Source organism: Henckelia pumila, chromosome 4, assembly GCF_033568475.1.
Source record: "Henckelia pumila isolate YLH828 chromosome 4, ASM3356847v2, whole genome shotgun sequence".
Taxonomy (NCBI): domain Eukaryota; kingdom Viridiplantae; phylum Streptophyta; class Magnoliopsida; order Lamiales; family Gesneriaceae; genus Henckelia; species Henckelia pumila.
In genome coordinates this window covers 35,854,834-35,878,501 of record NC_133123.1, presented here as the reverse complement: position 1 = coordinate 35,878,501, position 23,668 = coordinate 35,854,834, and the positions used below count along the sequence as shown (strand labels likewise).

Here is a 23,668-nt window from a genome sequence, read left to right as displayed (position 1 = left end):
TGGTTGTCTCCCCCGTTTTTATTTTTAGGGAAAATTGCATATATTACCCTTGTGTAATCTCACGTTTGCAGATAACTAGTTTTTTAAACTAATAACCTCCTTTGATTCTAGATATGTATCATGCAAACCTTTTTCAGCTAAAAATAATGAAAAAATAACAAAAATACCCCTACTTAAAAAAATAAAAATATTAATATAAAATAATTATATGTAAGTTTCATAGTTATTTAACTAAAATTTGAATATTTTATTCAATTAAATATAAAATTATAAAAAAAATAATTTAATCATTTTTTAAGTAGGGGTATTTTCGTCATTTTTTAACTGTCAAGGTTTGCTTGCTACATATCTAAAATCTCAGGGGATTATTAGCTTAAAAAAATTCATAGGGGGTTATCAACAAACCCGCGATTTTACAAGGGTAATATATGCAATTTTCCCTTATTTTTATATATAGCTCTTGCGATTTTGGTGATTTGTTATTCGATTTCATGTCACGCTCATGCAGTACCCTAATTCGTAAAAAAAAAAAGGGAGTTTTGGAAAATATACAATTTTTGTTCATATATCTTGTCTGACCTTAAACATATGTTAACTTACCAATTACCAATTTTTATCCCTAAACTTTCAAAAATATTACACAAGTATATGAAAATAATGTGTCATTGTAGATTTGGTTTACAATTAGTTAGATGTTATATTCTATAGTATTTCAGATGATTAGATATATATCATCCAATACTCTACTAACTCTGGATACTCTTAATTAAAAGCTGATTTTACAAGTACTTTGGTCCTAATTAGGGTACTTAATTCCTTCTTCCAAAATATTGTGCTGATCACTTCAATATTCCATTGGTTTTGGTTTCTAACCAGACCTTCTTGGGCTCACCGGAGCGAATGGAGATTAGCAATGTAATGGAGTATGAAGCCCTTGCCGAGGAGAAATTGCCAAAGATGGTTTACGACTATTACGCCTCCGGTGCCGAGGACCAGTGGACTCTCAAAGAAAATCGAAATGCATTTTCTAAGATCACGTAAGGTGCTAGCTAGCTAGCCTCATGTCATGTTAATTAGAATATATATATACTAGATTGAAGCATGCGAATTTTCTTTCTACTTGAGATCATCAAGTAGAATATCGGATTGCTAATGTGACACTGAGGTAGTGTTTGGGAGAGCTTTTAGGAAATATTTCTCAGCTTTTTCTTAACAAAATTTGAAATTTTGTGAAATTTTGTTAAAAAAAAATGAAAAATGCTTCTTAAAAGTTCTTCCAAACACTACTTGAGTATTGTTGTCGACTACGCATTCAGTGTGTCATGTCAGCGCTCGGATAAAAATGATTATAAAAAATCAAGCAAAGATAATAAAGGACTAAAATCAACATATAATCTATCGATCATATATCCTTATTCATGGCGTAGGTTCCGCCCTCGTATCTTAATGGATGTTAGCAAGATTGATGTAACCACATCTATCTTGGGCTTCAAAATCTCAAGTCCCATAATGATTGCTCCAACGGCGATGCAGAAAATGGCACATCCACAAGGTACGTACAAATTAACAGTACTTACAGCTGGGAACATTTTCGAATACATATAATATATTGATTCTATGAGCGAGATTGCTAGTTTATTTTATACAATTGGGCTCCGTTTGGTAGAAATGATAGGATAAATAATATATACAGATAAGTAATGTAATGTAATAAAAAATAAATAAAAATTGATAGTGAATATAATAATTGATTTGATTGATAGATTATAGTTTATTTGATTTGATTAGTTGGATTTTATATAAAAATACAAAATTACCACTTTGTCATTTTTAATAATAAATAAAATATGAATAATATTATTTATAAGGGGTAATATAGTAATTTAAATTCGATGATTTGATTGATGTAAGATAAATAATTAATGATTTGATTGATGTAAAATAAATACTTAATAGCAGAAAAAATAATATGGCGAGAAAAACGTAGGATTATACAAGATAAATTATACATGGATTAATAATAATCCTACCAAACGGAGCCTTGGTTGTTTGATACAGGAGAGCTTGCGACGGCTAGAGCGGCAACATCAGCAGGCACCATCATGGTTCGGAATTTCATACTTTATTTTCTAATTAATTTCTCAATATAATGTTACAGTTATATAATATAGCTAAGCTTTTGAGAAAATTGCGAAAATTGTTCTTTTAAGTAATTGGCATAGTTTCATTTTTGGTCCCATAATAGCCAAAGTACTCCAAGAAGTTGGACAATTTTTTATTTTTTTTTACTTTTTTTTTTGTGGACCTATATGGGCTCTGTATTTTTAATCGACCTTTTCCCATCATACTTATGGGCTCTATTTATATGTATTTATTCTTCTAGATTTAGAATAGATTTGGGCTCTACATTTTTAGTTTGGGCTGGAAAGTTTAAATGGGTTGGATTTTATTAGTATTAAATCAGGACGTATAGTATAGTGTGGTGAATACAAAGTTTTGTTACAAATATGTACTCTATATTATGTTATGAAAATAAAATATATAAATTAACTCCTCAGGCTATATATTCAAAAATATATAAAGCAATCATCATGTCACAGGCCAAAATTTTCACATAATTGTTTTCAAAACAAAATTTTTTAAAATTTGAAATATAAATTAATATTATTTGTTAAAATTTGTGAATATTAATACGTTAAAAGTAAGGATATTAATATAATAACTAAAAGATTAACATAATACAAATAACATATTCACCATTAATCAATTTTTTGTTAATCAATAATTTGAAACATTCTATATTTTCTATAGCCTTGCTAGTACTGATCTATGCTTCGATTTGCTATATAGACTTTATCTTCATGGGCCACTTCCAGCATCGAAGAGGTTGCATCAACGGCACCCACGGGAATTCGATTTTTTCAGTTATTTGTAAGTTTCAATTCTGTGATTTGTTGGCTTCTCTTGCTTGTAATGCTTTTATCCTCCCTCCTATCTGATTACTGCCTCACACAATGAGCAATCCATGTTATGTACAAATATTGGTCCTTTTTCGAAATCGCCTTTTGCCTATAAACTCAGGTTTCCAAAGACAGAAGCATTGTCACTCAGCTTGTGAAAAGGGCTGAAGAGGCTGGCTACAAGGCCATTGTCCTGACTGTGGATACTCCGAGGCTAGGCCGCAGGGAAGCCGATATCAAGAACAGGTCGCGAAACATCTCAACTATGAGATTTCATTTTCTTGGCATGAATGTAAATGTTTCTTGAGCTAGTTTTGTCTGCTTATAATTTATGCTAAACAGGTTCACTTTGCCGGATAACTTGACATTGAAGAATTACGAAAGCTTGAATCTTGGCTCGATAGATAGGGTGAATAATATTATGCTCAAAGTCAATTCATTGAACAAATTTAGTTGAGTTATCTTGTATATCAATCCCACAAAGTATTTGTGGCCGTTTCAGACAGATGACTCTAGACTTGCTTCATTTATTTCCAACCAGTTCGATCGATCTCTTAGCTGGAAGGTAGGAACATTAGTACTCTTGCATAATGAATCTAGCAAGTAACAGGAAAATGAATCTTACATCTTCTCCTTGATATATAACATCTCACAGGATGTGAAGTGGCTACAGACAATCACTGACTTGCCGATCCTATTGAAGGGCGTGCTGACCGCGGAAGATGGTACGGTACGCCCTTAACGCTGTGTTTTTACGTTATATTCGTGCCACACGTTGATGCCTTATTCGCGTGTATTTTCAGCCGCGCTGGCCGTACAAGCAGGAGCAGCTGGAATCATCGTGTCTAATCACGGAGCTCGGCAGCTCGATTATGTTCCTGCAACCATAATGGTCTTGGAAGAGGTTGTATTTTACAAGTACTACTAGTGGTTTGTTGATTCTTTTTAGTAAAAATTCAAAGCCTGAGAAATGCTTCTCATTCTGCAGGTTGTGAGAGCAGCAGAGGGGAAAGTTCCAGTTTTTCTAGACGGCGGGATTAGGCGAGGGACGGATGTCTTTAAAGCATTAGCCCTCGGAGCATCTGGTGTATTTGTAAGTGTAGCACGCACAGCTTCTTCTATGAGTAGACCATCAAGTTTAGTCATCTCAAAAGATATATATTGGTTGCGACTGCAGATCGGAAGGCCGGTTCTTTTCGCGTTAGCAGTCGAGGGGGAGGCAGGGGTAAGAAAAGTGCTTCAAATGCTGCGTGACGAGCTTGAGCTGACCATGACATTAAGTGGTTGTCGCTCCGTCGAGGAGATTACCCGTCGTCACATTCAAACGCCGGGCGATAGTACACGTCGTGTTACATCTTGATCGATTGTTATGGAAGATGTACCTCCAATTGATCATAGAATACATCGTTTTGTTGATTGACTGATGATTAAGATCGATGCTGAACAATTGAATTAAATTTCTGATTTGTTATGGGATCCAAAGATTCATTTATCAATTCAATGGGGTAGATCCACTCTTATGTTGATGTTGCTCTGTTTTGGACAAATATTTTAATATCTCGTTATGGATGGAAAAAATTAATAAAATTATGCACCCAAAGAAATAATAATTCCACGTAGATTTATACACGAAGCTATCCCCCACTCGATGACAAAAAACGGAATGTACACAATTCTTTGGATTCCCTTTTATCGTAGATTTATATATTCCAAAAGCTAAAGATGCTAAAGAACAACTTTCTGAGCTGATTCATGGTTAAATTCTCCCACAAACGACAAGCCGAAATCGCGGTTTCGCCTCTAACTACCAACAACGGTATAAACTGCCGGCCATCACACTTAGAAATGGCACATCAAGTGACGCAAATAACTTGTAGACACAAGCATAGACGTTGAAATTTTGCTTGCCCGGAAAAATATATATATATATCATCTGTCATCGTTCTTTGTGGTGAATTCCGAAGCTTGATTTCAATGGAGACCGAACCGGACAAGTCGAAAGGGTGGGGGTGGTGGGTTCTTATGCTAGTGATTGCTGTTCTTGTAATGGCTGCTTCATGCATCAGTCTTTGGAAGAATTTTCATCTGTTGAGTATTTTTCATGCATCTCATCCCGGGATTCATGTAGTGGACAAGTATGGCCAGGCTCTTGCCGTTGCGATGCAGTTTTTCGATGCTCAGAAATGTAAGGAATATGCATGAGAGTTATATTTTTTGTCCTCATAATTTGGGATAATCAAAATGGTTATGTTATCTTTTTTGTTGAATTGAAAGATGAATTAACATTGAGGATTAAATGACGTGTGTCGAGAATAATACTAACCGGTACCATCGAATCGGCTAAACGGATCCTCCTACGTCATTGAGTTGTCTGGAAAATAATTATCATACATATTTTAGATATGTGTATAACATTGTTGCGTGTCTCTGCTGATTCCATGCATCGTCTTCGTGCTCGTATATTTTGTTACATGTAGCTGGTAAGTTGGTGGACAACAAGATCGATTGGAGAGGAGACTCGGCGTTGAAAGATGGAAGTGAAGTGAATTTGGATCTAAGTAAAGGGATGTATGATGCTGGGGATCTCATTAAATTCGGGTTCCCAATGGCATTCACTGCCACAATGCTTTCATGGGCAATTCTTGAATATGGAGACAATATGAAGCGAATAAATGAATTGGAGCATGCACAAGATTCCCTCCATTGGATCACTGATTATTTGATTGCTGCACACCCATCTCCCAATGTGCTTTATATTCAGGTTCTTAATTAGTTATACTACATTTCTTTTGAAAATGATTTTAATTTGGTTTGTCAGCTTGTGGGACGTTTCGTTTTGGTTCATTAAGTTTTCAAAGTTTGATTTCGGTACCTTCATTTTGAAGTTTCGGCTACTTTGATCCAATCATTGCATCAAGTGAAAAACTGAGGTGGCTTCCCTTGTAACTATTGTATCAAGTGTTGGGCTATTTAAAGAAGAAGAATTTTAAAAATAAAATGTAACCAGCAACTTGTCTTCACCATTTTAATTTAAACTATTCTAAACTACTTTGGTTCTATGTTTACAAAGGTGGGAGACCCTGAATTAGACCATAGATGCTGGCAAAGACCCGAAACCATGACAGAAAAAAGGCCTGTCACTCAAATCAACACGTCGCATCCTGGATCGGACATCGCCGCGGAAACGGCCGCAGCAATGGCATCCGCCTCCTTAGTATTCCGGCCAGTCGACTCCGCGTACTCCGCTTTACTTCTCAAGCATGCGAAACAGCTCTTCACGTTTGCAGATTCTTACAGAGGTTGCTACAGCACCAGTATCCCACAAGTGCAGGAGTACTATAATTCAAGTGGATACGGAGACGAGCTCTTGTGGGCGGCTTCTTGGCTGTATCATGCTACTGGGGAAGAATTTTATCTGCGATATGTGGCGGTTGAAGGGAGTTTTTACGCCGGCTGGGGGGTGCCCACTTGGTTTTGTTGGGATAATAAACTTGCAGGGACTCAGGTACCTTCTAATATAATCTTGGCTATGTTTCCTTTGGTTTATTTTTCTGCTCTAGAGCTGAATTTGATCATAACAGAACCATTGTGTTTGTGGCTACTCGAGCCTTGACGAATTCGATTGTGTCGTAAAATTCGTCAGGTTTTGCTGTCCAGAGTAAATTTTTTTGGATCAAGAAACATTCAAGGAACAGAAAATATTGCTCTCCAACTGTACAGAAAATCAGCAGAGGCTGTTATTTGTGGGCTTCTGCCCAATTCTTCTTCAGCAACAACTAGTAGAACAAAAGGTAATCTCGGAGGCGTCATTACATAAGTTAAGGAACAAAACTGTGATATGTTTGAAGAAAACTGTGTGTAAAATGTGATTTACTTTTATTTGTGTGCATATTTTTAATGATCAGGTGGGCTAATATGGGTGAGTGAATGGAACGTTCTGCAGTATTCTGTTGCATCAGCATTTTTTGCTCTGGTTTATAGTGATTACATGCTTACCTCTGGCACGAGATCTCTATATTGTGATGGAGATCTCTATGATCCAAAGGACCTACATGATTTCGCGGTTACGCAGGTAAATATATTCGAGCCAAAAATTTCAAAATGGAGTGAACTCAAGTTTAACTCATTGCCAGATTACAAAATAACTAGTAGTCCTTTCAGGTGGATTACATATTAGGCAACAATCCAATGAAGACTAGTTACCTAGTAGGGTATGGTGAAAACTTTCCTCGGTATGTGCATCACAGGGGCGCCTCGATCCCAAAAGACGATGAATCTAGTTGCAGTGATGGATTCAAGTGGCTGAACACGACGAGCCCTAATCCGAACGTTGTGATTGGAGCACTCGTTGGAGGGCCGTTCTTGAATGATACCTACGACGACTCGCGGAACAACACAATGCAGTGTGAACCAACTACTTATAATGGTGCACTCCTTGTTAGTCTCCTTTCAGGGCTCATTGCCTCTTCTTCTGTGGTTCATTCTTTTATGTGACTTTGATTTCTTCAAGCTTTGTTTTGGGAATGTACATAGTGTATATAGATTAATAGATAATAGAGAATTCATTTCACAAAAAATGTTAGAGATCATGCGTCAAGATTTTCTTTAGAAAACTAAAAAAAATTACTATTTTTTAATTTTTTTTTAAAATATTTAGAAACTTATATTTATAAATAAAAAACAAAACATTACCATATAAAGTGCATAACAACATCATTATATATGGTTCATGATTAAATTTGATTATCATAAAACTCTAAGGCTTTGTTTAGACAAGTTCTTATAAGACGTTTTAACAAGAGTGTTTTTTTAAAATTAATTTTTTTTATAAAATGTTTTAACAATTGTTTTAAGAATAAATATGTGTTTGGACAACTATTCTATAAAAAAAAATTTTAACATTTAAAAATGATGTTGTTCATCTTTGCCTTCGATAGTTTTATTCTAAAAACATCTATTAATTGTTCTTTAAAAAATTATACTTGGTGAACACTTTTTAAAAAAGATTTTGCAAAAACATTATACAAATTTTTTTTTCAAACACATACTTTAAGTTTTTTCACTTATAAACCACTAGAAATTTTTTTAAAATACACATTTAAACGGAACTTAAGTATTGTACGCAATAACTAAGATCAAACAAATTTGTAACAAAATATGTTGTTCATTACAACTCAATTTCACATCAGAAGTACATATGAAAGTTATGTATTTTCATATTTTTTTAAAAAAATTATAATAAAATCGATCGTGCACCGGATAATTAGTGATAAAATGTCAGGGATACAAATTACGAATTAACAGATAAATTTATTAAGGCCGGGACGGGAATCCCATGTGAAGATGTTTTATTCCGAATCTCTCTACCGATATCAATCGGGATTGGAAAATCCTAACAATTCGGATCGAGATTTTTTTGGGACGGAAATGATATGAGATTCAGGAATGGTTGGGATTTTTATAAATTTATACAGCCTTATGAAGATCCCACATTCTATAATTTATTGAGGTCTAGTAACATCTCAAATCATGTATTTGATTGTTCATATCTCTACACGTGAGCATTGTTGGGTTTTGGAACACAAACAATCTTGATTTTGATGATAACAAAACTTGTTATTGTGTTTTTAAACTCTAGTGTGAAGTTGTCAACTCATGAAGATGAAAGCCAAAACTCGAAATTAGCTAAAATGTTTCTCGCGAGCTTCAGTGTTTTGATGATATCTCACAGATCATTGATGAAAATGATGATTAGCCGCTAAACGACTGCGTTGAGAAAAAATGGATGTTATCTAGATCAAACTGACGTCGCAACACCAACTGAATTGCATCAGTCGAGCAAGAACACATCATGAGTTTACCTCAAGAAGTTTTGGTATTTTGGTCATATCATGCAGCTCGGTTATCCAAATGGAACAATTCAGCATGAGTTGGAAGGCTAAGACAATGATCTACAAATCATATTCACAAATCGAAGTCTGAATCGAAGTATAAGGAGCTTCTAAACTGCATTGAAGTTGCTGGTTTGGAACTGAAATTCTGCAGAGCAAAATTTCTGACACAGTCTGATATTTCGAGCATATCTCCCTCATATAAACTTGAAATGGAGTGATCCTTAATTTGTGGAAAGGTAAGAGAAAGGACTACAACTTTAATGTTTATCAGTTTGCCCATAAATCAACTAATCAAGAGATATAATATTATAACCTTATGCACTCAACTGATTTTCTGTTCAACTGAATTTTGAGCAGCTCTGGTATTTCGAGCATAACTTTTGCATATGAACTCCAAATTGATTGATTCTTGTGGAATTGAAAAGTAAGATCAAGGGCTACAACTTTTCATTCATCACTTTGCCCAGATACCAACTAATCATGTCAAACTGCATCCATTTTAGAAAATCAGTTTACCTTGCTCAACTACTACTAAACTGATCTCGCAATGCTAAACTAATCTCGCGTTTCTAAATTGATTACATGTCTCGGGAGCTGCAAATTGGTCACATGATTACTAAACTGGTCTCGCTAAACTGCTCGTGTACACAGTTGACTTCAGATAACAGTTTACCTACCGAGAATGCGTTAATCTACTACACCATCAATTTAGTGGAATTCAGTTTAGCACTCCAGAAACAGTACAAAATCTTCTAAAGGCTCTATTTCTGTGTCTAACGGTTATATTATTCTTGGAGCCTATAAATACAGCATCTTGAAGATCAAATACAATTTTTTGAAGGAGATTCAATGCATGAGCAGCCTACTTGAAGAAATTAGCTAGAATGAGAGCAAAGCCCAAGGTGGGAAGAACAAGAAGAAAGATGAGAATTCACTGTCAGCTTCTTCACACCAAACCAAGTTTATAGAACACTCTTCCTTATCCAAAATCTTTGTATATCAGTTGAAGAGAGCTCACTCATACACATACGAGAGATGTGCTTTGATGATTAGTTGAGTGAGAGTCTTAACACAAAGACGTTAAAGATTGTGTTTGTAGTCTTGACATAAAGACGTTAAACATTATGCGGATTGTGAGGTTGCAGCCTACAATCGAGTATGTGAGACCTCGGTTCTAAACATCAATAAAAGGAGTAATTAGAATAAGCAAGCACTAAAAGCCAACATAATTTTTTTTTTTTTTAAAAGGGCCCGCGCGGCCGCGCCTCATCAGGCGCGGCCGCGCATGGCGCCCTGGTTCATGCACGGCCGCGCCCTTTTGAGGCGCGGCCGCGCATGACGCCCTGCCCGAAAAGGGGCGCAGGCGCACGAGCGCGCGCTAGGATGCGCGGGCGCGCCTCCCTGGCTGCTCCGATGCTAGAAATTGCCAAAATCAAGAACATCAAGCCATACAATATTTCAAAACATAAACATGCGTTACAAACTTGATTCCTCAAATTAAAACATGAGTTCTGGAGTTCAACAACCAAACCAAAGTCGAGAACATGCAACAACAATATAACGATGAAGTTCGATAACTAAACATGTTCTAACATAAACTAGATTGGCATGCTGAAATCGAATTCTAAACCGAGTCTCACTTTTACATCTTTCCCTCGAAGCTAACCATGCCTCTTCTGACTTGTTCCTGACCCACCTGTTGCCAAGTACACATACAAAACAAAGCAACAGCCGGATAACCGGTGAGAATGATAATCCCAGTAAAAGTAACATATCAAGTAATACAACAATAAACATGCTTTCAAGACAACAACGTAATCAATAACAATGAAACGAAATGCATGTCTTTAAACCGGGATATCAAATCTGATAAACGAGGGATTGCTGCTGTGCTTTTGGGATCCCGAGGATGAGATCATGTGATGACTCACCGACTCTCCCGATCGAGGTGGTGCCACATATCTCACTCCTCTAGACTTTGAGCAACCATAATGAGTTTGCTAGTACTAGGCGATATGACTACGACCTAGGCCACTCAATCATAGTTTCCAAACGTCCAAACAAAAAGGGCGGTTCTGCCCGCTGAATCAACGTAGGCTCAAGATGAATGTATAACAGAAACATAAAACATAAGTCATATAGTCAAAAGCAAATTCAATCAGCAAAACACAAGTTCCTCATGCTAGAACAAGTGTAGATGCAATATGTGATTTGAAAGGGGAAACTCGAGAACCAACTGTCCCGAGTATGCTATCCCGCTACGATGACTGCATTTACCTTTCAATGCAGTAGTTTCAATTCTGGATAAGCTACAACCAAAAGATTGTATCAAACACTAAACAATCTAAGCAACAACTGCAGTTCAAGGTAAATCTCTTTACCTTTCTTCGTCCAAAACTCGATGACCAATGCTGCTAACTCCGGGATTGACAACTCTAAACGAAACTGTTCAGATACAAAAGATGATCAACAACATCGAACAACTCAAGGCCCAAAGTGTAACACTCAAATGGTTCGAAATCTCAAAACTCAAACTGACGGCATAACGGCTATAAACTGAACAAACCAGAAACGCAGACAACAGTTCAATAACGATAAAACCTCATATTCATGCCCAAAACAACAATAACAAGACAAACCCATCAACCTCAAAATCCAAGTTTTCGAAAATGGCTTCCAAAAATCATAACAAATCCGAACGTCGCTCTAATTCAAAACTGACAGAATATAAACGATCAGAACTCTGTCAAGAATAACATACTCGAATCTCGAACGATTCTAACGACATCCAAAAACTAGAATGTATCTGATCGTAGAGAAACTTACGATATAACGGAGCTCTCGCTGCAGTGATCGCTAATCTGCCTTCAGAAATAATTTCCAACGGCTGGATCGAACTCGGATTGAAATCAGAAAGCTTGGAGGCTCAATGGATCGGCTTCAATGGAGATGGCGTGCAAGAAGGAAGAAGGAGAAGACTTTTCAATCTCAATTCTAAGTGTAGATAATATATAAAATCCAATAATTGCGTTTTAGTCCCTGAAATTTCCAAAATTTGCAAAAAGGACCTTGATCAAAATCAAGTCAGCTCGTGAACTCTGTAATCTCCGATTAACTCAAATAAACTCATTTAAGATAAAAACGGGGCGTTACAATTCTCCCCCACTAAGAATAGATTTCGTCCTCGAAATCAACGAGAACCACAACTCATAAGATAGAATAAAGAACTAAAGACAGTAAGAAGAACTCACGTCATCCGAATAACTCCGGAAATCGCTGTCTCATGTCAGATTCTGTCTCCCAAGTCACTTCCTCGACGCCGTGACGGCTCCACTGCACCTTCACCAACGGAATCAACTTGGTTCTGAGCTGTTTCTCCTTCCGATCAAGGATCTGAATCGGTCGCTCAAAGTAACTCAGAGTCTCGTCTAACTCGGCTTCATCAGGCTGAAGGATATGAGAAGGATCTAGATGATACTTCCGCAGCATAGAGACGTGAAAAAAATCGTGAATACCAGATAGAGACGGAGGAAGTGCAAGTCTGTAGGCAAGATCGCCTATCTTCTCGAGAATCTCGTACGGCCCGATGAATCTCGGAGATAACTTCCCTCTCTTACCGAATCTGACAGTGCCTCTGAAAGGAGAAATCTTAAGGAACACACGGTCTCCCTGCTCGAAACTCAGAGGTCTACGTCTGACATTCGCATACTTTGCTTGTCTATCTTGAGCTGACTTCATTCTGGTCTGAATGATCTTAACCTGCTCTGCCATATCTCTAAGCATATCCGGTCCCAAATCTGGTGACTCGGACAAATCATCCCAAAACAGCGGAGATCGGCACTTCTTACCATACAAAGCCTCAAAAGGCGTCATACCGATACTCGCTTGGAAGCTGTTGTTGTAAGAAAATTCGACAAGAGGCAAAGAATCCTGCCAACTAGTGCCAAAGTCTAGCACTACAGCTCGCAGCATATCCTCTAACGTCTGGATAGTCCGCTCTGACTGTCCATCGGTCTGAGGATGATAAGCTATATTGTTGTGATGGAGATCTCTATGATCCAAAGGACCTACATGATTTCGCGATTACGCAGGTAAATATATTCGAGCCAGAAATTTCAAAATGGAGTGAACTCAAGTTTAACTCATTGCCAGATTACAAAATAACTAGTAGTCCTTTCAAGTGGATTACATATTAGGCAACAATCCAATGAAGACTAGTTACCTAGTAGGGTATGGTGAAAACTTCCCTCGGTATGTGCATCACAGGGGCGCCTCGATCCCAAAAGACGATGAATCTAGTTGCAGCGATGGATTCATGTGGCAGAACACGACGAGCCCTAATCCGAACGTTATGACTGGAGCACTCGTCAGAGGGCCGTTCTTGAATGATACCTACGACGACTTGCGGAACAACACAAGTTCAGGGCTCATTGCCTCTTCTTCTGTGGTTCATTCCTTTTTGTGACTTTGATTTCTTCAAGCTTTGTTTTGGGAATGTACATAGTGTATATAGATTAATAGATAATAGAGAATTCATTTCACAAAAAATGTTAGAGATCATGCGTCAAGATTTTCTTTAGAAAACTAAAAAAAATTTACTATTTTTTAATTTTTTTTAAAAAATATTTAGAAACTTATATTTATAAATAAAAAAAAACATTACCATATAAAGTGCATAACAACATCATTATATATGGTTCATGATTAAATTTGATTATCATAAAACACTAAGGCTTTGTTTAGACAAGTTCTTATAAGACAATTTAACAAGAGTGTTTTTTAAAATTAATTTTTTTATAAAATGTTTTAACAATTGTTTTAAGAATAAATACGTGTTTGGACAACTATTCTATAAAAAAAATTTAACATTTAAAAAATGATGTTGTTCATCATTGCCTTCGATAGTTTTATTCTTAAAACATCTATTAATTGTTCTTTAAAAAATTATAATTGGAGAGCACTTTTTAAAAAAGATTTTGCAAAAACATTATACAATATTTTTTTTCAAACACATACTTTAAGTTTTTTCACTTATAAACCACTAAAAATATTTTTAAAATACACATTCAAACGAAACTTAAGTATTGTACGCAATAACTAAGATCAAACAAATTTGTAACAAAATATGTTGTTCATTACAACTCAATTTCACATCAGAAGTACATATAAAAATTATGTATTTCCATTTTTTTAAAAAAAATTATAATAAAATCGATCGTGCACCGGATAATTAGTGATAAAATGTCAGGGATACAAATTACAAATTAACAGATAAATTTATTAAGGCCGGGACGGGAATCCCATGTGAAGATGTTTTATTTCGGATCTCTCTACCGACATCGATCAGGATTGGAAAATCCTGACAATTCGAGAAACATGATACTTGGATTGGATCAGAATTCAAAATACGAAGATTAGAGGAGGAAATTGAAATATTGGCATATAAAGATGAATTATATTGAAAACAAAGGGGTAAAACTCATTGGTTGGCACATGGCGATAAAAATTCAAAATACTTTCATGCATGTGCATCCCAAAGGAGGGCAAAAAACTTCATTCGAGGACTGATTTCTTCCCATGGAGATTGGTGCGAAGATAAAGTTGGGATGACATAGATTATCACTAATTATTTCTCTAATATCTTCACTTCAAACAATCCAACTGCCGAAAGCCAACATCAGGTGATTGATAGTATCGAGTCGTGCATAGATGTGAACATGAACATGATCCTCACTGCTCCATTTACGGATAAAGAGGTTCACACAGCTGTTTTTGATATGCATCCAGATAAATCTCCAGGACCAGATGGTATGTCAGCTTTCTTTTATCAAAAATTTTGGAAAGAAATAGGGAATGAAGTAACATCGGCTGTTTTAAAAATTTTGAATGATAATGAGCCGATTGGGGAATGGAATTCTACTCATGTTACCTTGATCCCAAAAACAAAAAATCCTTTGACAATGAAGGAATTCAGGCCCATAATCTTATGTAATGTATGCTATAAGATCGTGGCTCGAACTCTTACTAATAGGTTGCGTCCAATCTTGAAGAAAATCATAAATGATAACCAGAGTGCTTTTATCCCAGACAGATTGATAACAGATAACATAATTCTGGGATTTGAAGAACTGCATTGGATTCATAGTCGAAAGGTGGGGAAGAAAGGATTTTCAGCTATGAAACTAGACATGAGCAAAGCTTACGACAGAATTGAATGGAGTTATCTTGAAAAGGTAATGGAGAAGATGGGGTTGGCTGCCTCATGGATTTTGAAGATCATGGCATGCGTGAGGTCAGTAAATTATTTTTTTGCATTAAATGGGGATATTGTAGGAAATGTAACCCCTAACAGAGGACTACGACAAGGAGATCCTTTATCTCCTTATTTGTTTGTTATACGTGCTCAAGGTTTCTCTTCCCTTTTGACATCTATGGAAAATAGCAAACGAATATCAGGGGTCAAAATTGCGACGTCGAGTCCTCCGATTTCGCACTTGTTCTTTGCTGATGATAGCTTGGTGTTTTTTAAGGCTACAATTGAAGAATGTGTTGAGATACGTCGTTGTCTGGAAATATATGAACAAGCTTCGGGTCAATTAATTAACTTTGAGAAGTCCTCCCTTTCATTTAGTCCTAACACAAGTATGGAGATTTTTAATAGAATCAAAACAATTCTTATTATTCCAGTCTCTCAAGGTCATGACATATATTTAGGACTCCCAACGTTCTCACTCTGGAATAAGAAATTGCAATTTAGATTTCTTATTGAAAGAGTGGTCAAACGAATCCAAGGATGCATGGGACAACAAATCTTTCTCAGCAGGAGGTAAAGAGACTTTGATCAAATCTGTATTACAGTCAATACCGACTTATGCAATGTCTTGTTTCACATCCCGAAGTCTGTGATTAAAGCGATAGAAAAAGCATGTTCGAATTTTTGGTGGGGAATTAATGAAGATAAGAAAAGAATACACTGAAAAAAATGGAAATATATGTGTATGCCGAAGAGTATGGGAGGTATGGGCTTTCGTCGTCTTGAACATTTTAACAAGGCCCTTTTGGCTAAACAATTATGGAGAATCATAGACAATCCGGGATCACTTGTAGCGCGTGTTCTTAAAGCGAGATACTTTAAATACCAAGATATTTTTGAGGCTTCAATTGGAAGTAACCCATCCTATTTTTGGAGATCAATAATGTGGAGCTGAGATTTGTTAAGAGAAGGACTAAGATGGAGAGTTGGGAATGGGGAGAAAATTGAAACATTTCGACATTCTTGGATACCTAAAGGAATTATCTTACCGATCAATGCCACAGTAGAGCAAACTTACAAGAAAGTCAAGTCACTTATGCAGGAGGGCAACTGGAATGAATCCTTATTGAATTCTATCCTGCCATCATACATCGTCCAAGAAATATTGGATATACCTATCCCTTCTCTAACGCAAGAGGATTCACGATATTGGTGTACGGGATCTAAAGGAAAATACTCGGTGAAAGAAGGGTACAAAGTAGTTGTTGGATTCTATGAACCACCCAAAAATTGTTCGAGGAATGCATTACAATCATGGTGAAAATACATTTGGACATTGTCAATCCCTCCAAAAGTAAGGATTTACCTTTGGCGAGCATCACAAAATATTATTCCAACTGGGATAAATTTGATAGCCCATCATGTACCAGTCACTGGTAACTGCCGATTATGTCATTCCAACTATGATTTTACAAGCCATGCACTGTTTTGGTGTGAGAGAGTCAAGCCTTGCTGGTCAGGTACATTTTTTAAACCACTTCTTAAACAAACTAATAATATGGAATTTTTGGATGCTTTGATGTGGATGAGAAGAGTATTGAACATAGAAGAATTTGAGAAGTTTGTGATGAGATTATGGGTGGTTTGGCATGAGAGGATGAGAGTTTTACATTCAAAAAGAGAAGTTATTGAGAACTTGGATGTGAATTGGAGTGAGACATATTTAAGAGAGTTTCAGAATGCTAATGCAGCTTTGAAAATCAGCCATGAACATAGGAATACAGATTACTCAAGTAACTACTCTAACTTCATGTCCACCGATCTTAGACTTGAAGTTGATGCAGCAGTTAACGAAGACAAGGATAGATGTGGGATAGGTGGAGTGGTGAGAAATGAAGAAGGTAATATTGTTTTAGCTTTTGGGAGACAGACCAAAAAACCGCAGTCAGTTTTGTATGAAGAATTATTAGCCATCAAGGAAGGATTAAAACTGAGTTCTGAAAGAAATGTGGACGTGAAGATAGTGTGTTCAGATTCTCTACTTGCGGTGCAAGCAGTCATCAACCCAGAAGAGGATTTCAGCTACAATGGTGCTATTGCTTCAGAAATTAAAAATTTTCTTATGCGCGGGAATAATGTTAAAATAGTGCATATTCGAAGAAGTCAGAATTTAGTGGCACATAATCTTGCTTCTTTTGCTATTTCATCCCAGGATCCTTTTGTTTGGTATAATGGGAGTTTTCCTTCGTGGTTGGTAAATCTTGTAATGGATAATGTTTATTAGTTCAATAAATTTACAAGTATTACCTGTCAAAAAAAAAAAGCAGGATACTTTGGTCCAATAAATAAATAGAGAAAGTTAGAGTTTGCGGATGTCATACTCCAAGAATCAACTAATTAATGCCTATATATATATATTTAAAAAGATAAGCGCGCATACACAAAGTCTTAATTACAAAAAAATTAAAGAGAGATGAATAATATTGTACATTTTGGTCATGAGCATCCATTGATGTTTGAGGAATCACAAGAAATTCATAATCGCTGCAATGCATGTGGGCTGTACGTGATGCTGAGTCCTTGTTATGCATCATTCAAGGTTGCAACTTTTATCTCCACCAAGCTTGCGCACAACTTCCCCATCATTTGCACCATTATTTTTTTCCTCGTTATACTTATAAGGTTGTAAAACATGCTCTTGATTATTATTTTTTTTTAAAAAAAAGGGTTGATCTCGAAGGGGACCCCATTCCACATGAGTCAGAGGCCCATTGACTCATGCGGAGGGTAAATCGAGGGATGTGCACGAGCGGCAGGGACTTGAAGGAGAGAGCACATGACCCAATCCCCAGAGCATACCTCCCACAATATTTCAGCAGGGAATATGCTCTACACGAGGATCGAACCCGCAACGCTGGAGAATTTCTTCCCACGTCACCTCAGGCCTTACCAACTCGCATGTGCCCCTGTGGGCAACATGCTCTTGATTTGCTTGCAAAGCCACGTGATGACAACTGTTTGTGCGGTTATTGTGGGAAATTGTGCAACAACTTCTTCGCGTACCATTGCTCCCAATATGAATTTGTTGCCCATCCTCTATGTGTGTTTCCCTTGGATATCCAAATAAAACACATTAGTCACCCCCAACATCCAATACTACTAAGTGTGTGCACAGAGGCTTTGTTGGTTTGTCACGTTTGCGGGAGAAAACATGAGGGTTATTTCTACTCATGTCACAAATGTAATTTTTGGATTCACCAAGATTGTGCCTTACTACCCAGCTTCGTACAAGTCGAAGAGCATCATCACTGTCTCTCTCTCGTCTATTCTGCTTCCTCCTTGCTAGGCTTCTATCTTATAAGTAATAAATGTCTAATTTGTTCGAAAATAATAGTTGCCAAGTTCGGGATTTATTTTTGTTTTTCGTGTGGAATTCTCACTCATGTGGATTGTGCAATCTTACGGAACAAGGATTCAGGTCACTTATAATTAACTTTACCTGTATATTGTTAATTCACTCGGTAGGATTTAATCTGCAATGCCACAAATTAAAAACACACACATATATAAATAATTTATGTGACGAAATTAAATTTGCAGGCACCAATATATTTCATCTGTCGAATGCGTCAAGCGATATGTTCCCGAGTTCGATGATGCGTACATTAGTAAAGGAGAGGGCTGTAGAAGAGACTAATTTCACCAAAATGTTAGAAAAATACGACGCCCATTCTTTGGTCTTGATGGACGACAATGTGCGCCAAGATTCAGTTTGCAATGCATGCATTCAGCTTATTTCACCTCCATATTATACATGTAGTGCTCATTCTAAATGCAATTTTCTCCTCCATAAATTTGTGTGGATTTGCCTCTTTTTATCCAAGATTCGGTTTTTACAACAACCACTGTCAACCTGGTTTCCCCGATATTGGATGAATTCTTTTCTCTGTTTCCGTGTAATAGTTGCCGCAAGTATTGCAACGGGTTCGGATACTCATACGGCAAAAAAAAATCCATAATCGACGATGTTGAATGTTCCTTTGCTCCGATAGTCATCAAGCATGATTCACACAAGCAACATCCTCTTATTCTAGTTTCTTCATATGAAATTGACTCATGGATGTCGTGTTGTGGCCAAAAAATAAATCTGTGCGGATACCACTGTAGTTTATGTAATTTCAGGATACATATTGGATGTGCTAGTCTGGCTAAATCAGTCACCCACAAATTCGATGAGCATCCCCTGACTCTGACATTCACATCTAATTCTTCCACCGACGACGACATTTGCGAGTTCTGAGAAGAAGACATTGATTCCAAGTATTGGTTCTATCATTGTGTCGAATGTGACCAACCGTTTCATGTCGATTGCATTCCTTAACAAGGGAAATTATCGAAAATCAAGTTTGGTGGGACCGTGGAAGTTCCATGTCACGGAGATCATCCATTGACTTTGGCGAGGATGATGAATCTTGGCAGCCAAAGGTGTGGGTATTGACACAAAATTATCCAAGGCTTCGAAGATGGAGTGGCTTTACACTGCCAACACTCTGATTTTTGGATTCATTTCTACTGTGGATATGAATCATGCGGTGGAAAGGTCTCACCTCCCTATCAAACTTACTTGGAGTTGGAATCTGATTGAATGTATTTTGTTCGTTTAAATTTAAATTACATTCCGGTTTCTACTGCATGTGATATGTATTGGATAAGATTCCAACTCCAAGTGTCTGAATTAAAATTACATTCCCGCTTGCTCTTGGCCAACAACGACACTGTCTAATTTTTTTTAATCGTGCATTTGATAATCCACGGATTAATGCAGACTACACTAACCAAGTAAACTCTAGACTTATTCATTAATTGTTATTAACGTTGTCACTATGATTTGGTCACGAGATGGATAATTGTTAGGCGAATTGAAAATTTGGAAAAATAAAATGATTCCATATTTTAAAGCTATACGTGGTAGTGTCTCGAAAAAAAACCCGATGATTTTTTATGCATACACTTGGAAATGTTTCATATGGTTTTCTACAAGACAACCAAAACTTTTTTTAACATGTGCACATGAAATTCATTTTATTTTATTCATGTGAATAACCTGTCGGTGGTTTAACTTTTGTTCTTGAATTCATCTTCTTTTATTCAATTAAAATATTGTTTGAAATTATAATTTGATTTTTTTTCCAAAAATAAAGACTTCTATCTGAATTTTAAAAAAGATATTTATTGAAATAATTTGTAATTATATACTTTAGAAATATTTATAACGGTTGTTATCAATATATTATTTTTAAACTTTGCTCTAAATTTCCTTATATATTCCAACATATTTAAGCTTAAAATTGTTAAAGAGCGTAGTCAAGTTTGAGCATATGCAGGCCCGTTTGTATCAAAAATAAAACCAAAAAAGCAATTTTTTTGTTTTTAAAAAGAACAAATTAACTCAATAGGTCAAACTCAAATTTGCGACTACCCCATGTAGTGGTTCAATATTTATGTAAACTCTTTGGAAAGGTAAACGCGTGCCCAGCTGCTATAGTTGCTAATATGTAAGCAAAGAAAATAAGAAAGCGTGATTTAATACTCTCCCTACGGTTTTCTCTTTTTTCTTCTCCATTTCAATAAATTTACAGTGTAAAACACCTATAACAATACCTCTTCGATTTCCTTCAATGGCAACTGATTCCGTTTCCAGATCCGAATCCGCCGACGCCAATGGCACCGATAATCTCGCCACCCCATCTCCTCCGCCGCCGCTGCAAACCACCCGGAAGATTGCTCTGATCACCGGGATCACCGGCCAAGACGGCTCCTACCTCACCGAGTTCCTTCTCGATAAAGGGTACGAGGTTCACGGCCTCATCCGCCGATCCTCCAACTTCAACACGCAGCGGATCAACCACATCTACATCGACCCCCACAACGCCCACAAGGCCCGGATGAAGCTCCACTACGCCGATTTGAGCGACGCCTCCTCCCTCCGCCGCTGGGTCGATACAATCCTCCCGGATGAAGTATACAACCTCGCCGCGCAGTCCCACGTCGCCGTGTCCTTCGAGATCCCCGATTACACCGCCGATGTGGTTGCCACCGGTGCCCTCCGCCTACTGGAGGCCGTCCGCTCTCACATTTCCGCCACGGGTCGGTCGCATATCAAATACTACCAGGCGGGGTCGTCGGAGATGTTCGGATCCACTCCGCCGCCGCAGTCCGAGTCCACCCCATTCCACCCCCGTTCCCCCTACGCCGCCTCCAAGTGTGCCGCTCATTGGTACACCGTCAATTACCGCGAGGCGTATGGCATATTCGCCTGCAATGGGATCCTATTCAACCACGAGTCACCCCGAAGGGGTGAGAATTTCGTGACCCGGAAGATCACCAGGGCCGTCGGTCGGATCAAGATCGGGCTGCAGAGCAAACTATTCCTTGGTAATCTGCAGGCATCCAGGGACTGGGGATTCGCAGGCGACTATGTGGAAGCAATGTGGATGATGCTTCAACAGGAGCAGCCAGGGGACTATGTGGTGGCCACGGAGGAGTCTCACACGGTGGAGGAGTTCTTGATAGCAGCATTCGGGTATGTCGGATTGAATTGGAGAGATCACGTGGTGATCGATAAACGATATTTTCGGCCCACGGAGGTGGATAATCTCAAAGGGGACGCGAGCAAGGCCAAGAAAGTACTGGGATGGAAGCCTAAAGTCGGGTTCGAGCAGCTGGTGAAGATGATGGTAGACGAAGATATCGAATTGGCTAAGAGGGAAAAGGTACTTGTTGATGCTGGTTATATGGATGCCCAGCAGCAACCTTGAAAACAAAATTTTCATCTGTTTTTGTTGGATTGAAATGAATTCGTTTCCTCGATTCGATACGTATACCTGTGATTCAATTTGATTCAATTTGATTCAATTATAGCAGTAGCAGCTTAATGCCTTGGTATGAAGAGTTTTAGGCAGCAAGATGGTATCTTTTTTGGAGAGCATATAGTGGCTGGTGTTTCTTGATTAATGTTTTTGATCTATTCTGGATTGAATTGATTTCAAATCCATGTTCTACATCAATAGTGTTTGTTTGGGTAAAATTTGATACGGATTTCGAATTTGTCTCGATGTTTTATGTATCCATTTCAAGGCCATGTGATAGAATCATTTCGGACACAAGGCCAGTTTACAGAAGGATTCAATCCCCTGGAGCTGGAATGAATCTCCTAATCCAACTCTAGTTGATTATAGGTTAATATTTTTTTCAATAAAATATAATTTTTTATTGAGTTTCAAATTTATACAAAAAGAATTTTAGCACATTCTTTTCCCCAAATAAACTAGATGAAAGTTGTGTTTTTCGAAATGACGTGGGAAATGGATAGAAAGAAGAAAATGAGATTGAATTAATATTCGAAGTTTAACAAGGACTCCTAAGGATTGTTTGGTTTGATATATTATTAATCTATGTATAACTTATTTCAATCAATTTCGCCTTATTTTCGTCGTATTATTTATCTATTTATTAATTAATAATTTTACATCAATTAAATCAAATAAATTATAATATATTCATCAAATCAAATAATATATTAACTATTTTTTCTTATTTATTTTTAATTTAAATTATATTGCTTATCTATGGATTATTTATCCTATCATTCAAATCAAACGGTGTATTAAGGCATTGTTTGGTTTGATGTATTATTAATCTATGTATAATTTATCCCAATCAATTTCGCCTTATTTTCGTCGTATTACTTATCTATTTATTAATTAATAATTTTACATCAATTAAATCAAATAAATTATAATCTATCCATCAAATCAAATAATGTATTAACTATTTTTTTTTATTTTTAATTTACATTATATTGCTTATCTATGGATTATTTATCCTATCACTCAAACCAAACGGTGCCTAATAATATCATATCCCTTTGGATTTGCTTCCACAGGCCAATTGCTCCTGTTTCTATTTATTGTCCTTATCAATGGTTGGCTGATTGAATATATATGTTAGCAGTGAAACTTATATTTGAGAAAAATAATTATATCTATTTCAAAATTTATGGAAATGGACAATTTCTTAAGCGGACCTACCAAATTAGCATACTCAAATTAGCTTTTATATCTTTCGATATAAAATTTTTTAAGGAAAAATTTATAAAGCATCCTTTAAACCATTGTTCGAAAAACAGAAGGGCCGATTGTCCGAAGAAACAACTTTCATTCAAACGTAAACGCAAAAAATCGATCAATCTGAGGTTTCTCGCATTACGAGCATGTATTTCGATATAATGAAACAATGACAAATACATAAGAAACTAAACAATCATTAACGTCCAAACCCCATTAAATGAAATTATCACCTAATTTCTCGATGTATTCAGCGAGTTTGCACTTTCTTTCATGCTTTGGATAATTTTCATATAAAATCAATAGAGATATACTCCAATTTCCGAAATTTGTGATGGTTGAATAAGTCCCCTCCGAGGCTCCGACAATTAAAGTTTAACCTTTGAGAAAAAAAAGAAAAAATGGTTAGTCAATATTAAAAAGATCAATAAAAAA

The 23,668-nt window shown here is 36.7% G+C and overlaps 4 protein-coding genes across 4 annotated transcripts; all 4 read left to right on the top strand.

Annotated features, from left to right (window-relative positions):
- Positions 1–900: 900 nt before the first annotated feature.
- LOC140860847 (glycolate oxidase 1-like) lies at positions 901–4,320 on the top strand. The gene is made up of 11 exons (XM_073263851.1): positions 901–1,037; positions 1,428–1,552; positions 2,059–2,105; positions 2,851–2,931; positions 3,082–3,206; positions 3,303–3,369; positions 3,463–3,525; positions 3,616–3,685; positions 3,764–3,864; positions 3,949–4,053; positions 4,138–4,320. Exons 1-11 carry the CDS (start codon positions 901–903, stop codon positions 4,318–4,320), a joined length of 1,104 nt encoding a protein of 367 aa, XP_073119952.1.
- Positions 4,321–4,934: 614 nt separating this feature from the next.
- Positions 4,935–7,454, top strand: LOC140866838 (endoglucanase 2-like). Its single transcript, XM_073271892.1, has 6 exons — positions 4,935–5,145; positions 5,438–5,721; positions 6,031–6,465; positions 6,604–6,751; positions 6,866–7,032; positions 7,122–7,454. Exons 1-6 carry the CDS (start codon positions 4,935–4,937, stop codon positions 7,452–7,454), a joined length of 1,578 nt encoding a protein of 525 aa, XP_073127993.1.
- A 9,211-nt stretch (positions 7,455–16,665) lies between these two features.
- Positions 16,666–17,391, top strand: LOC140860846 (uncharacterized). Its single transcript, XM_073263849.1, has one exon. It carries the CDS (start codon positions 16,666–16,668, stop codon positions 17,389–17,391), a length of 726 nt encoding a protein of 241 aa, XP_073119950.1.
- Positions 17,392–20,662: 3,271 nt separating this feature from the next.
- On the top strand, positions 20,663–22,214 carry LOC140865230 (GDP-mannose 4,6 dehydratase 1). Its single transcript, XM_073269796.1, has one exon. The coding sequence runs from the start codon at positions 20,786–20,788 to the stop codon at positions 21,923–21,925; it is 1,140 nt and encodes a 379-aa protein (XP_073125897.1). The 5' UTR covers positions 20,663–20,785; the 3' UTR covers positions 21,926–22,214.
- The last annotated feature ends 1,454 nt before the right edge of the window (positions 22,215–23,668 follow it).